General features: G+C 38.7%; 1 protein-coding gene across 1 annotated transcript in view; it reads right to left on the bottom strand.

The window, feature by feature from the left end:
- Positions 1 to 4052: 4052 nt before the first annotated feature.
- Alg14 (ALG14 UDP-N-acetylglucosaminyltransferase subunit) overlaps positions 4053 to 16282 on the bottom strand; it is a 94241-nt gene continuing 82011 nt past the window's right edge. Inside the window, exons 4-5 of the mRNA XM_047548617.1 lie at positions 7847 to 8083; positions 4053 to 7461 (exon numbers count right to left, since the gene is read on the bottom strand). Coding sequence (XP_047404573.1) covers positions 7853 to 8083 — 231 coding nt within the window. The 3' untranslated portion in view covers positions 4053 to 7461; positions 7847 to 7852. The remainder of the gene's footprint in view (positions 7462 to 7846; positions 8084 to 16282) is intronic.

The raw sequence follows: 16282 nt of genomic DNA, 5'->3' as shown, positions 1-16282 counted from the left end.
AAAAAATCCTTTTCCTATACATGGTGTAGAAATATATCTTTTCCTTTTGCCTTAGGGGCGAGAAATTGCTTCCGCTTCTAATATTAAGCAAAAGCAACCAAACTTTAGGGAAATTGACTCCTTCTGAAAAGTTGTTTTTCTAATTACCTATTGCTTTGTAACAAATCACCTCACTTAGTGGTGGAAAACAATCACCATTTAATTATGCTCATGAATCCCATGGATCAGCAATTCACAGTACATTGAGGTAAGATTTTCTTGCTTTATGATGTCTGAGCTTTATCTGGGAAGACTAGAAAAGCTGGGAGTGACTTAAGTGGAAGAACTGGAATCATCTACAGGCTTCTGTCCTCACATGTCTAGCGCCTGGATTGAGATGACTCAATACCAAGACAACTTGTATTAAAATGCAACTGTCAACTGAGTGCCTGCACATGGCCTCTCCATGTGGCTTGGGTTTCTCACGGTGTGATGACTGGGTTCTGAGAGGAACATATCCTCCAGAGAACAAGCATGGCAATACACCAAGTCAGAATGTCACTTCAGCTGTATACTAGTGGTCAAGCAAGTTCAGATTTAGGCAAAGTCAGAACAAATTGAAGGGACAGGAATCACACTCCACTCCACTCTGATTAAGAATGAGAAAGTGGCCAGGTTGTAATGCATAAAGGCACGTGGAAGGCCAACCCTAGAATACAGTTCACCTCAGTGTTGTCAGCTCAGACAGGCAGAAGGGTCTTTAATGAAGCCTGTTTAGCGAGGTGGTGAAGGGGCTTATTTCATGCTGAGTAGCTGTGTTCTGGGTCTTTGCTAGGTGCTTTTCATCCATTCTTACTTAGCCTTTCCGCAAGAGACATTCTTTGTTTTGAGCACATCTCCAGTCTTTGTTTTGTCTGTGGCCGTGGGAAGAGATGGAAATCACAATAAATATAAACACTCCCGAAAACGACTTCCTGGCTGCTGTGTTGGTTTTTGTTTCGTCTTTGTTCATCTATATACACATTAGCAAATATATATGAATAAATTACTACTGATGATAAAAGTTGTCACTGAGATGTAATTCACATAAAATTCACAGTACAATGGTTTTTAGTATATTCATATAGTTGTACAACCATCACTACCATCTAACCCCAGACCATTTTCATCACCCTCAAAAAAAACCCCTTACCTGTTAAGAGTTAATTTTCCATGCCTCTTCCATTGCCCCTGGCAACTACTAATCTACTTTTGGGCTCTGCATTTGCCTACTTTGAACATTTTAAATGAATGAAATCATTCAATATATAGTCTCTTGTAGTTTAGTTGGCTGTTTTCACTTAACATTGTGTTTTCAAGGTTCATCTATATTGTATAATATGCATTAGAACTTCATCCTTGATTAATATTCCACTTTATGAATATACCTGGTATATTTTGTTTATCCATTCATTAGATGGTGGACATCTGGGTTGTTTCCACCTTTTTTTTTTTTTTTTGATATTTTATATAAGGCTGCTATGAACAATTGTGTGCAAGTTTTTGTGTGAATATGTTTTCAGTTCTCTGGGGCATATACCTATGGATGGAATTGCTGGGTCTTATGGTAACTTGGAGTTTTTGAAGAATGGTCAATAGTCATTCCACAGCTATTGTACCATTCCATATTCCTACAAGCAATGTATGAGGATTCAATTTCTCTACACCCTTGGCAATACACGCTTTCTGCTTTTGATTGTTACTGTCCTTAAGGGTGAGAAGTGGTCCTGTGATTAATTTAATAAGAACCCTTCTTTAGGCCACTTACATAGGCAGGAAGCCCCCACTGGAATATGAGCCCACAGAGGGCTCACCATGCAGCAGGTTTTGTGCTAAAGAAGTACATAGACCATCTAGTGGAATGTTCACAATAACAGCTTAAAGTAGGTACCATTATTCTACTTATTCTACAGAAAGGTTAAGTAACTTGCTAGAAAATGGGATGGAGTTTGGGAGACATGAATTTCTCATATTAAAAACCAATCAGAGAATTTGGATATGAAGGTAGGAGATTGATGGTCCAAATGAAGGTTTAAAATAGTTTCTCCCCTAAAATAAACAAAAAACTTCTGGCAAATTGTGCAGGGCAGAATTTTAATGTGGGTTTCAGAATTTCACCTGCTGGTGCACAAGCCTCATATAAGCCGCTATCCTTAAGTATGGATGTGATTTGTGAATATCGGGGATATCGTTCCCTATGCTCCCTTAATGTGGCAAGAGGGAGGCAGTGATGGTCTTAATGAATTGACTGAGTTAATCAAAAGGGAAGTTATGCTATGCTGAACCTATCATGTGAGTCCTTAAAAAAGTAGCAACAAAAATGCTCCTGTTGGCCTTCAAAAATAGGTCACCATGAGTCTTAAAACGTCAAGGAAGCGAATTCTGTCAATAACTACTCAAATGAGCTTGAAAGAGGATTCAGAGTTCCAGATCAGAACTCGGCCTTGGCAGTCACTTTGATTTCAGCCCTGTGAGCAGAAAACTGCCCCACCTGGATTTCTAAACTAGTGAATAGCAAAATGATGTGTGTCTAAAGCCACCAAGTATGTGTCAATTTGTTACACAGCTATAAAGCTAATAGGCAGATCAGTAGCTGATCAAAGGCTATTAGAATGAAGTCACTGATATGACATTATATAGAACAGCAATTCTCAAAATGTGGCCCAGGAGCCCCTAGGGGTCCTTGAGACCTTTTCAGGGACCTGCAAAATCAAAACTACTTTCACAGAAATACTAGGATGTCATTTACCCTCCTTCTCATTCTCATGACTGCATAGCAGTTTTCCGATGCTAATTGATGTGTGATATTACAGCTGTGACTGATAATGGAATGAATTCTTGTGTTTTAAAAATTTTCTAATTTTTAATATGGTAAATACTGACAAATGTAGTTTACAAACAAAGTTCCTTGGGAACTTCAATCATTTCTAAGTGTAATGAGGACTTGAGACCAAAAATCTGAGAATTAGTACAGGTGAGATATAACTAAAGCTGACTTGACAAATTCTGAAGCTATATAAATTTATACATTTAGTTAATGCCTATGTTTTGTCCAGAACTATGGTATAAGTATTGCTAAGTGTGAAACAAGAATACAAATCTAGCATGTGGTATAGTCCCCAAAAGACAAACATCATGAGTAAAATCATTCACCTGCTCTTCCCACAGGTGTTTCAAATTATGCAGCCCTACAATATAAAGGTATATAGCTCAGCGGTAACCTTTGCTGTGTTGGCTATGTCGAAAGTGTTTGGAGAAGTTGCTCAAACCTTGCTTTGGAAGACTTTGTGGGGGAGAGGAGAAAAAGCTAAGCTCAAAGATAAAAGTAGGAGGACAAATATTTAAGGCATTATCATTCAGAGTTTAGCTAAAATGTCCCTTTCCCAGAGGCCTATTGTGGTCTGGGTCTGGAATCCCCCAAAAGCTCTCACGTGTTAAAGGTTTTGCCTCCAATGCAGCAAGGTTCAAAAGCAGGGCTCTTGGGAAGAAATTGGATAATGAGGCTTTGACCACATCAGTGGATTAGTCCACTGATGAATTACTAATTTGATGACATTATTAGGAGGCAGTGGAAACTGCAGGATATGGGGTCTAGTTGGAGGAAGTAGATCACTGGGAGCATGCCCTAGAAGGGTATATCTTGTTCCTAGCCTCTTCCTCCCTCTCTCTGCTTCCAGTCGGTGAGTACGCTCTCCCTGCCATGTTTAGCCTCATCATAAGCTCACAATGATGGAGCCAAGTCACCACAGAATGAAACCTCTGAAACTGTGATTGAAAACAGATCTTTCCTCCTCTAAGCTGATTTTCTCAGATATTTTGTCACAGTGACAAAAGGCTAACACAAGGCCTCTCCTGAGCACCCTGCACACCTTACCTTCCATTACAGCAATGTGCTTATTTCCTTCCTAGAACTTTTTTTTTTAATCTTTTTTTTCCTGGGGTAGAGGGGTACTGGGGATTGAACTCAGGGGTACTTGGCCACTGAACCACATCCCAAGCTCTATTTTGTATTTTATTTAGAGACAGGGTCTCACTGAGTTGCTTAGTGCCTTGCTTTTGCTGAGGCTGGCTTTGAACTCGAAATCCTCCTGCTCAGCCTCCCGAGATGCTGGGATTACATGCATGTGCCACCACTCCCAGCTTAAATCTTAACATAGCTATTAAAAGGAGTCTGGGCTGAAGCTAAAGTGTCTTGGTTCAAATCCTAGCTCTGCTACTTTCTAATAACATAATTTTTGCTATTCATGTGGTATTTACTATTTATACAGAGTTTAATATTATCATACAATGTTTAACCTCTCTCAGTTCCTTAATAAAATGTGCTAATCGAGCAGGGAATTTATGTTGGTCTGGCTTAAGCTATGATCAGGGGACTGAAAAGGAAAGGGTAGACATGAACTAGGTCAATGGCAGAGTCAACAAGGCAATTCAGACAAGGGAGAAAAAGTAAAGGTAATTCCAAAGGAAGAAAAGACAGGGGAAACTGCTGGTGATATTTAAATAAAAAATTTAAAAAAGCAACCTATTATATATGACTAAGGAAAGACTGAAAAAATAAAACGATTCCAAAGTTCGTTATCTGAGGGATATGACAGAGGTTAGCAAGTTGATACCAGTTAATTATTCGAGAGGGAAAAGGAGGAGTTATGTCAAATCCATGTTTAAAATGAGTTGGCGACAAGGACACAACTGCAGATATTTGTTGTTAGAGTGCTAGAGTGATGTCCTGAACAGAAGAAAGTTCAGGGCAGACAGGATTTGGGTGTCTGCTCATTGTGTTATGGCTGAAATCATGGGAAGAAATTCTACAACACCCCAAACACTGACCTGTATGGGGGACAGTTTTCTTGAACACTTAGACAATGTTCTTATCAGTGGTAAGAGATACTTAATAAATATACATTGCCTTCAAATGTCTTTCAGGGGATAGTGACTTTTCTGAAAAAAGAAAGCACTGATTTGGTCTAAGGAACACGGTAAGGAGGCAATTTTAACCTATCATATAACTTTGGAAAGTAAAATAAACAGTGTGTTTCAAGTTGCTTTTATGAGGGGAAGCTGGTCACCCTCTTCTAACAGGACCTTTTGCTATCCAATTAGAAAATGTACTACACTTCTCTTGTTGACATGGTTTCACAGCACTCTTCGTTCCAAGCTAAAGCTTCCTGTCATGACTTTAGGGCATCCTATTTGAAATAGTCAGACCTTCTGACCTGGCAAGCTGCTGAGACCTTTTTGGATAGCTGAACTGAGATAAAAATCTTCCAGGGAAGTAGGTGTGGGCAGGATGTGTGGTTTCCCTGCCTCTCATTTGAAGGCTGATTCAGTTAATTTTTTATAAATGGTCTCTTACAGTAAAAGATGTGTCCCACAGTGTTTTAAGAGAAATTGGAAAGTCTAATCTAACTACTGATCTTCAGTGTGAGCTGAGATGGGAGTGCTGTCTTTCAGAATGACACAGAAGTGCAGAGCAGGGAACTGTGCCCCTACTGGAATCTAAATCTAGCCCCCTCTGCTGGTGCGACCTTGAATACTCGAATTAGCCATAACAACAACACAGAGTAGAGCATGCACTTGTTTACCAAATAACCTGGAACTGAGCAGGAAGACGTAACATGTGCCTCCGTTGGCTCCGAATGTGTGCGCAGCAGCCTGAACTGGGAAAAATATTTCTAAACTTTGAGTGATATAACACACAGATTCTTTCTCTGACATTCCAGGCTAGCCACTGTCTGAGTTAAGGGTCTGTAAAACATCTGGGGCGTATGTTTCTGGAAAAAATCTTTTGTACAATTCTCTGGTCTGATCACTGTAAACTGTGGCTTATAGAGCCTCTGTGGTCAGATTACCTGTAGGGCTGGGGAAGCTGTCCTATAGCACTGCAGATTAACTGAACTGAACTGAGCAGTTTACTTTTTCTTCTCAACCATCTATACAGGGCCACTTGGGAACAAAGTCAGAAGACAGAAAGATTCAAGCATGAATCAAATGCACATGCTGCTATTATTGAAAAATTACCTTCTCTCTAGAAAAGTAGAGGCTTATTATGTCTTGGCTCCTGGTTTTCTCTAGAATGCTATTCCAGGTCTGCGGGTCAGTGGAAACAGAGCTAGTACCTAAGATCTGAGGATTAAAATCAAGTACAATGACCCACCACTTGGTTTCCCCTTGGCAATTGAGTCCAGATGGCACAGTGCTCTCAACTCACCATTCTGAGATGTCTTCTGCCACGTTTCTCCAACTAAAAAGCTAGGAAAAGGTCTTGATGACAGATGTGTTTACATTACTTGACTCAGAAGAGTTTTTCTAATAGAATAAGAAAGTCTAGATCAACCTCAGCATTTTAAGTTTATGTCACCTTGGGTGATCATGCCTCTTTTAAGCACAATTAATCATTTATCATTTATTTATTAAGTTTATATCATACTTAGACAAAAAAAGATTTAAGAGGAAAAAAATAATATTGTAAGTGAAGATATTCTCATTTTTTGCTGCTTTGTTAAAGGAGCAGAGCTCAGAGGGAGGGGACAAGAATCTGGTTATTGAAGAGTTTCTATTGTAGAAGACATGGCACCATTAGGAGCACAAAATCTAGGTAGGACCAGCTACATAATCCATGAGTCCCCTGTTTAAAAATTACTAAGAGGGCCAGGGATGTGGTCCCGTAGTACGATACAGTGCTTGCTTGCCTAGCATGCAGAAGGTCCCTGGGTTCCACTGCAACACTGCAAAACAACAATAAACTAATTAACTGAAAACAAATTTCTAAGAAATCTAAGAGAGTGGACAACAGAGTATTAAACCAAGTGTGGGACCCTATGTGACCTCACAGACCACATACCCATGAAACTGGCCCCACTCTCAAACCACTCTCTACCTGGGCTTAAATCCTGATTTTGCAACTTACTAGGAATGTGACCCTGGAGAAGTCATCTGTAAAATGGGGATAATAATATTCCCTACCTCATCAAGTTCTTATTAGCTTTAAGTAAGACAACATTTGAAAAGTGCTTAGAAGAATATCTGGCATACAGCACACACAATATTAATGTATAGTAAATACAGACTGTAGCAGGTCTAAGTACAGTCATAATGCCAGAGACAGCCACAGTCATGACATTGTGAATTTACTAAAACATTTTAAACAATGTTTTGAGTTTAGATTTCTGATAAGTAGAATCATGTTTTTATTAGTACAACAATGGTTACCTTTTAATATATTTTAACAATTAAAAAAGATTTAAGAAGATATTGTGGATTGAGGCCAACTACTCATAAAATAAGACTGAAGAATGAAAAGAGATACTCGTTTATGCTCAAGGTTCTGGAAGCCTGTGGAGTGCAAACTGTCATGAAGCCAATTTAATATAACTGTTTCCTTTATGCTGAAAGAACTCACTGGGGACATCACTGCTTCCATACAGGAAATAAAGTCTGTTGTTTCTGGAAAAAAAAGAAAAAGAATATCTTTTTCTTTTCTTTTTATAATACAGAATACCTTTTTTTTTTTTTAAAGCTATAGAACAGGAAATGCTACTAATCATGAAAACTATATTTAGATTAAGGAAAAAATAGCACTATACTAGTCAAAAGAAAGTTTGCAGGCAGTGCTACATATTTTAACCTAAAAAAGTAATTTGACATACAGAGTAAACTTTTGATGGGTACTGCTTATTAATATCTGTCATAAGAGAAGCCTCAGTTTCTTCGCTAGGTTATCTGCAATTTTTTACTTGTGACCATGGACAATTCTTAGGACTTTCAGAAGATTTTACGATACACACGGTATGGTAATTATCACTGATTGCAAAATTCTAAAGCAACTTGCCATTTGTCAAACAATTCGCCCCAGGTACACAGACTTGGGATACTTCTCCTTAAGAGTCGGCCACTGAACAATGAAGTGATCTGAGAGATGAAACAGAATCTTCCCAGACATGGATAAAGTTTCTACTCGGCAGATACTTTCGACGTAGACGATGATCACTTTCTTCACTCCTAGTATTCCAAGGAGAAGGGCAGATATGCAGATAGGAATACATGTTCCTGGTCCATTACACAACACCTTAAAAAAATGGAGGAAGTCAAATTAAAATACAGAAGACTAATTTAAATGAGGCATTCTGCATTAAGAACAGTCTGATCTTTAAGGGGATTTATTAGTCTAGTAAGTCTTTCCTTGTCAAGAACCAGGATGTAGCAAACAGTGTGTGTTGAAGCCACTGTACTTAGGAGTCCCGTGGAACTGTACTGTCTTGGTGCTCCTGCTTACCAGCTGTGTGACTTGAGGCAAATAACCTAACCTCTAACTTTGAGTCCAGTGCCGTGGGCTCCCTCAGTACTCATGGGACAGGCAAGTACTGCTCTTCTCTGCTTTGTGGATCTTGAATGTCAAACAAATATAAAGAAAACAGATACAGTAAATAGATTCATTCAGTTTTCTTTCCTGTATCAACTTGATCTTGATAATAGGAGAGAACATCTTTAAATGACTATGACATATGATATTTTTGTAGGATGTGAAATCATTTTGGGGTTCAACCAACACGGGATATTCAAGGGAAGGCTACCACATGAATGAGATTTCCCCTTGAGAGGATTTAATGTATCCTTGTAATGCACAAGAGTTTTAATGCTTTTGAAATTCTGATAATTTTTTATAGAAAATCAATGGTTCAAAAATAGTTGAATAGTCTAACAAGGGTAATAAAAATTCAACTCATAAAGCAACTGCAAAGGATTTTTATATCTTTGAGGAAAATGAGAGGAAACCTCTTTCATAGAATTGATGATAAGATAATTTATTACTATTTTCAGAGGAAAAAATTCATACAATATTTAATTATATGCTCATGTTGACTGAATTCGTAAAACCTAACAAAGCATTTTATTCCATAAGCCATAAAACAGGAGGTTTGTGGTTGTCTGCAACATGCCTATTGAGCATGATCTAAACTGTTACACGATCTTTATAATTCATGGCCACAAAACTTATCAAGATGTCAGAGAATCTTACAATGGGAAGGGTCTTCAGATATAATGTTTAACCATCCCAGCATTTTAGGGAATCTCTCAGACTGACCAATGGACAAAGAAACAGACATCCTGACTCCCTGTGAACGTGGTCAGAACTGTAAAGGATAAAGGTCATCTGGTCCATGCTTTACCTTCCTGGAGGAATGACCACCTGGAACCCATTCACACAGCTTTGGGAAGAGATAGGGTAGCCTGTTCAAGAGGGATCTTTCTGTCTTTACTATAAATCCCTGTTCTTTCATGCAGAACATTTGTTCAATGTTTCTCTTGAATTACAGCAACTCAGTGCTGCCTTTCAGATGAATCTTTAATTTCTATTAAATTGCTCCTATGATTTTTCTTTCTTCTTCTTTTTTTTTTTTTTTTTTTTTTTTTGAGAGGGTCTCACTAACTTGCTCAGGCTGGCCTTGAACTGGTGATCCTTCAGCCTCAGCCTCCTGAATAGCTGGGAGTATGGGTGGATGCCACTAAGCCCAGCTATAACCTTTCTTAATAGACTCTCAAGACAGAGTCACAGAACAGTTGGCAGAACACACTGCAAACTAATTCTGTGACTTTGGGCAATAGTAGTAATGACAATTACCATCACTATTTATAAATAACTACTATGGTCAGTTACTGTACAAAAACATTTTTTAAAAAATATTTTGTATAGCTTTCTCTCAGCAAAGGAAACTATCAGCAATGCAGAGAGAGAGCCTACAGAGTGGGAGAATATCTTTGCCACTCATACTTCAGATAGAGCACTAATTTCCAGAATATATAAAGAACTCAAAAAACTCTACACCAAGAATACAAATAACCCAATCAACAAATGGGCTCTTATCGCGCTCCCCGACCCGCAGGAATGACGCGATAAATGCTGGCAGTAAGAGCTCGTTTATTCAGTGTCTATCTTTTTTGTAGCGCTCCGGAGAATCTCTCTCTAACAGGGAAGTTACAGCCCCTATGTAGAGGTAAGCAACCAATCACATTACAGAGTGCGAAGGGAGAGCGTAAACAAAACAATACAGTGAATCTAGGCAGGCAGTGTACACACGCCGATCATATATAGTGGCCCAATGAGGGTAACTTCCTTGTTTAGCGTCACTTGTTAGTCTCAAAGTAGAACCGCACTGGCAAGATGCCAGGCGCCATCTTGGGACCATGTGCTCGCCCAGGGCCAGGGGTCCCGGGAACCCCGACAGCTCCCCCTTATTTATTTTATAAAAATTGGCAAGGGACGTGCCTGTCTTAGGTTGAGGGGTCAACTTGTATCCTTACCCGTCATCAAAGTCTATAGAGCATGCTACAGCTTCTGTCTTAGGTTGGTATACAGCCACCTCCTACATTACCCGTCTTTGACTACCGGTCCAGCATACTCAGCCATACTTGAGGGGAAGTGCCGGCCTCTAGGTCTGCCATGGCTTGATGTATGATGACTCTCTCTCTCTTTTGAGAGGCTCAAAGTTGACGCAACGAGTGAAAGAGATACAAAATACCCAGTCCTAATAATAGGCCAAAAGCACCCACTCCTGCCCAGCTTTTAAACAAACCTAATACATTAGTTAACCTAGAGAACATTTTGGATACAGAAGCAACATTAATTCTAGTGGCATTGACTTTAAGTATCTCAGATCGCAGCTGAGAAGTCAGAGTTGAAAATGTAAGTGACCAATTGGTTGTAAGATAACTAGAAATGGTTTTGGACAAGTTAGCCGCAGTACTAAAATTGTCATAGGCAACAGGAGTAACACATAGACCTCTAAAAGGGTAGATGCATCCCAGTCCCAAAAGTTCCTGAAGATATCCTCTTGTTCCTGTAATAAGTCTACTCTTTGGTTCATCAGGAGAATTCCAGCCTTTAAATGACCATTTAGAGTCTCTTGAGTTTGCAGGGCAGTGGCTGTATTTTCAGCTAGGTTATTGAGTTCTTTTGCTGTGGGTATTGATGTAGCTAATGAAACCGCTGCTGCAGTCGCGGCTGTTGCAGAGAGTGCCACTGCAGTGATTATTGCTGCGGTGATGCCAAAATCTCTTTTGTTTCTGGATAGTAGAACTGGTAGTTCTGTATCTGTAACAGAGACTGGGACTGGTAGGAACGTAGGAATACACAATAAGACTGCCCGTGAGAACCTAGAAGCATTCCAACATTGAGAGAGAAGTTTGGAGAATAGCAGCTTGATAAATACCCTGCTTTAAAACTTGTATACTTGGAAAATATGAATACATTTAATATACAAGGAGAGGGTAACTTCCTTGTTTAGCGTCACTTGTTAGTCTCAAAGTAGAACCGCACTGGCAAGATGCCAGGCACCATCTTGGGACCATGTGCTCGCCCAGGGCCAGGGGTCCCGGGAACCCCGACAGGCTAAGGATATGAATAGACACTTCACAGAAGAAGATCTACAAGCAATCAACAAACATATGAAAAAATGTTCACCATCTTTAGTAATAAGAAATGCAAATCAAAACTACACTAAGATTCTAACTCACCTCAATTAGAATGGCAATTATCAAAAATACAAGCAACAATAGGTGTTGGAGAGGATGTGGGGAAAAAGGTACACTCATACATTGCTGGTGGGGCTGCAGATTAGTGCAGCCACTCTGGAAAGCAGTGTGGAGATTCCTTAGAAAACTTGGAATGGACCCACCATTTGACCCAGCTATCCCACTCCTTGGCCTATACCCAAAGGACTTAAAATCAGCATACTACAGAGATACAGCCACATCAATGTTCATTGCTGCTCAATTCACAATAGCCAGACTGTGGAACCAACCTAGATGTCCTTCAATTGATGAATGGATAAAGAAACTGTGGTATATATATATATATATATATATATATATATTGTGTATTACTCAGCTATAAAGAATAATAAAATTATGGCATTTGCAGGCAAATGGATGAAATTGGAGAATATCATGCTAAGTGAGATAAGCCAATCTGAAAAATCCAAAAGGCGAATGATCTCACTGATAAGCAGATGATGACACATAATCGGGGGTGGGAGGGGGGCAAGAATGGAGGAAGGAGGGACTGTATAGAGGGAAAAGAGGGGTGGGAGGGGAGGAGGGGGAAGGAAAAAATAACAGAATGAATCAAACATCATTACCCTATGTAAATGTATGACTACGCAAATGGTATGCTGTTACTCCATGTACAAACAGAAACAACATGTATCCCATTTGTTTACAATAAAAATAAATTAAAATAAAAAAAATTTGTTTTAGTTGTAGGCGGACACAATACCTTTATTTTATTTTTATGTGGTGCTGAGGATCAAACCCAGGGCCTCACGCATGCTAGGCGAGTGCTCTACCACTGAGCCATGACCCCAGTTCCAAAACATTTTATATATATTCTATTTTAATTATTTCTCATGGCAATCATTGAAACATGCTTTATTAGCTCTTTCTGCAGATGAGGAAAGTGAGGCAAGGGAGATAGGCAAGTTGCCTGATCACATGTTTAGGAGGTGAAGAAGTCACATTGCTTCCGGGCACTTTTTTTCCTTTGTGACTCAGTTATACTATGTAAAAAATGGGGTGGGAGGAATTGAACTAAAATAACTTTCCCAGTTTCAGGATTCTATGATTCTAAAATTAATTTGCATCTACTTTTGTCTTATGTCTCAATTACAAACTTGCTCTAAATTCTTTTAAGGCTCAGAATTCTAAAAATGCTGACATTCTGGACTGTGTAGGTGGTTTGTTTGTTTTTAGTTGTGGAGCCTGCCCTGTGCATCACAGGATGTTTAGTAGCATCCCTGGCCCCTGTCCACAAGATTCCAGTGGTCCAGACAATCAAGAATAACTCCAAGCACTGCCAAATGGCTCTGGTTGACAACTGCAGTATTAATGTATTTCCTAATCCTTGGATTATTTGTGTTGCTTTTCTTAATCTTCTTTTTAATAGTACAGAACAAATTAAAAACTACAGTTAAAAAAGAATATAAGGACTGCTTGTTGAATCTTGAATGTCACAAAAATATTTTCATATTTATTGCTTTTTAAAATGTATATATATCCATATGTATTTATTTCAACATCTGGTTGGCCCTCTATATACAAGTTATATATACCCTGAAAGAGATAATGGCATATGATTGGGTATTGGTGGGAGGCACACTAACAACCTGGGACAGATCAGAAGTAGAAACTATTAAGGTTAAAGTAGAAACTGAAAGTATTTTTTTGGTTATCTCAGTTGCATGTCTCCATACAATGAGGTACCTTACTATAAAAGTTCCAGTTACGATGATAAAACCATAGAATCATAAATCAAGAGTTGAAAAAAGAGGGGAGGAAGAATGGGTATGTAGTTCAGTAGTAGAACACTTATCTAGCATGTACTTCATGATCCCCAGCACTGCCAAAAAGAAAAAACCAACTAATCTTAAGGAAAACCACTTTTAATTAAGCACAAGTTTTAACTCTGAGTTGCAGAAGGCAATTTTTTTTTTTTTTTTTAAATGTGGGTTGTAGAGTTTTTGTTATTCAAAGCAGAGAGACTTAGCCCAGGTATTGGAACAAAAAAGCTCAGTGAGGCAGCCTGGGTAAAGATGATGTTAAACAACATAAATGTTAGAGCTGTCTCTTTAATTTTATTAAAAACAAAACAAAACAAATTTTCTTCATATTTCCATTTCTGAAGATAAAAATCTTTAATGAATGCAGAAACAGTGCCCTGGTCATCTCTCTTCCTTCTTACACCGTAAGCTATTTATAGGTAGGGTCCATTTCTAGAACAATCTATACTCTGCATCTGGAACAAAATAGGCTAAAAAGAAAAGGGAAGGATAGAAAACAGCAAGTGGGTGAGGAAAGGGTGAATCTTTCTTTGCCTGTCCTGTGTGGAGTCAAACACCATCCCCTTTGACAGACAATTTGAAACTCTACCATAAATACTTAACATAAACACTTATGTGGTTAGCTGCCATATTGTCTGTTAACTCACAGTTTTTATTTATTTCTTCAGTCATCCCACATCTGTTCACCTTTTTCTCAGGAGAACCACTATACCCCTTGCTTCCAATTTAAGTGTTTGAATAGAGTTGACTCCACATCTGGCTATAAGAAATGGACATATGACTCCTATCTGACCAATCACAGTGTCAAAAGTCACCGGTTCAGGGAAGAGTACATAATACAGTCAGAAACTCATATGCTTAGTGGACCATTTGTTGTGGCTGCTGAGAGCAGCACCTTTTATTTTTATTGATTTATTTTTTTGCTGTTCTGGAACCCAGGAGGATGTGGACCCGGAACTGTTAACATCTTGCTCACCACCATGTAGAAAGCTTGAAAATGAAGCCACTACAAAGCAGAGCAGAAAGATGAAGACAGGTTGTGTCCCAAAGGCAGTATTTAAGATCCGTGAATCCAGCTGTGCCTGAAGGAACCAGATCTCTCCCTAGACTTGCCAGGTATGTGAGGGAATATGTTCCATTTTTGCTTAAGCCATTCTGAATCAGGATTTCTGTCACTGGCAATAAAAAGCATACTGACACAGTCCTTTATCTACCTCTGACTGGTCTCTGACCATCTGTGACACTAACTAGTAGGTATTTAATATGTATCCACTGGATGAATTATCATCAATAAATCAACTTCTTTCAGAGCAGAAGTCCAAGAGGTGTACTAAAGATAATGTAAGTCATGAGTCTAGAAAATAGAAAGAGGACACAGGCTACATATTTACAATACATGAAGTCGGGGTGTAGATGAAGACAGATCAAGGATTAAGAACACTTATAACAGGATTTCTGTTCTGCAGATTTGGGTCACCACAGGTCCAGTCCCATAGGCTGAAACATTTGCATGTATGAAAAGACATATTTAACTTGAATAGTCTGAACTAAACTCCTCATCCAGTAGATACCCCCACCCATACAGAATCTGGGCCAAGACTTTTGGGCTCCTTAGTTGGTTATAGGTCAGAGATCATGTAGTTGAAGATGACCCAAGAGAAAACATGGGAAGGTGAGGCTGAAAGCTGTACAGAATAAAACTTAAGGATACTGGATAAGAGTAATAGAACCATCCATTTTGGTCTCTTTATCTTCCAGCCATATTTTTTCACTGCTTGATCCACTCTAAGTGATACTTTTATGAAAAATGATAAAAGGCACTTGATTTCCAAGAACAATATTTTCTGAATTTCCACAGATGGTGGATGACTGAAGGATTTAGGAGCTTTCTCAGTTCCTTATCTGTGGTGCCTTTGTAGTGTACTTCTCAGCCTGTAACCAAATAGCCTTCAAAGTCTATATCCATAACATGATGAACAAGCCTGATCTTGTTCATTTCAAACTAGCTATTTTACCCTTATATGGGAAAACAGCGCCCATATTAAGTTGGTAGTTCACTTCCTTACCCTGAAGTTCTATCATAAAAAATAAATACATAAATAAAATAAAAACTTTAAAAAAAGCTTTTTGTCAGAAGGGTCAGCACAGTAACTCCAGAGACTGAGGTGGGAGTATCACAAGTTTGAGACTAGTCTCAACAATTTAGTGAGAGCTCAGTGGTAAAGTACCCCTGGGTTCAAAAAATAAAATTAGACCATGCCTGCTTAGCATTATCGCTAAAGACCATTGTCAGGCAAACCATTGTTTTCCCAACCTTCTACTTTCAGTTGAGGAAACTCAATCTTTTAGTTTTCCTGTCCTCTGAACCAAATGGTCAAAGTTACTGTTTCCTGCCCTCTTGGTCTTTTTTTGTTTGTTTTCATTGTATTTTCAAGTCACTAAAATGTTTTCACCAAGATCTTTGAGCCTACAAATCCAGCATTTTTTCCTTTTGTTTTCTCCACACCCTGTATTAAGCACAGCTCTCAGAAGCAGAGACCTAGAGCTAGGTGCAGTCTCAGAGAATCATTTAGTTCAATCCCCTCCCTTTAGCCTGAAGATGAAGGAAAGAGATTGACATTTACTGGGCACCCACTACTTGCTAGGCACAGAGCCTAAAGTGAGGCATTTTACGTAATTACAGTAGTTTCTCTGTATCTGTGGGCATGTGTTCCAAGATATCCAGTGGATGCTTGAAACCACAGATAGTAATGATCTCTATATATGCTATGCTTTTCATATATATATATATATATATATAACATATAACAAAGTTTAATTTATAAATTAGGCACAGTAAGAGATTACCAACAACTAATAATAAAATATAACAATTATAGCAATATAGCAGGTCTTAGCAACCCCGGAACACAAGTATTTTTCTGTTTTTTTAT

Source organism: Sciurus carolinensis, chromosome 1 (genome assembly GCF_902686445.1).
Source record: "Sciurus carolinensis chromosome 1, mSciCar1.2, whole genome shotgun sequence".
Taxonomy (NCBI): domain Eukaryota; kingdom Metazoa; phylum Chordata; class Mammalia; order Rodentia; family Sciuridae; genus Sciurus; species Sciurus carolinensis.
This window is presented reverse-complemented; position numbering and strand designations above follow the sequence as displayed.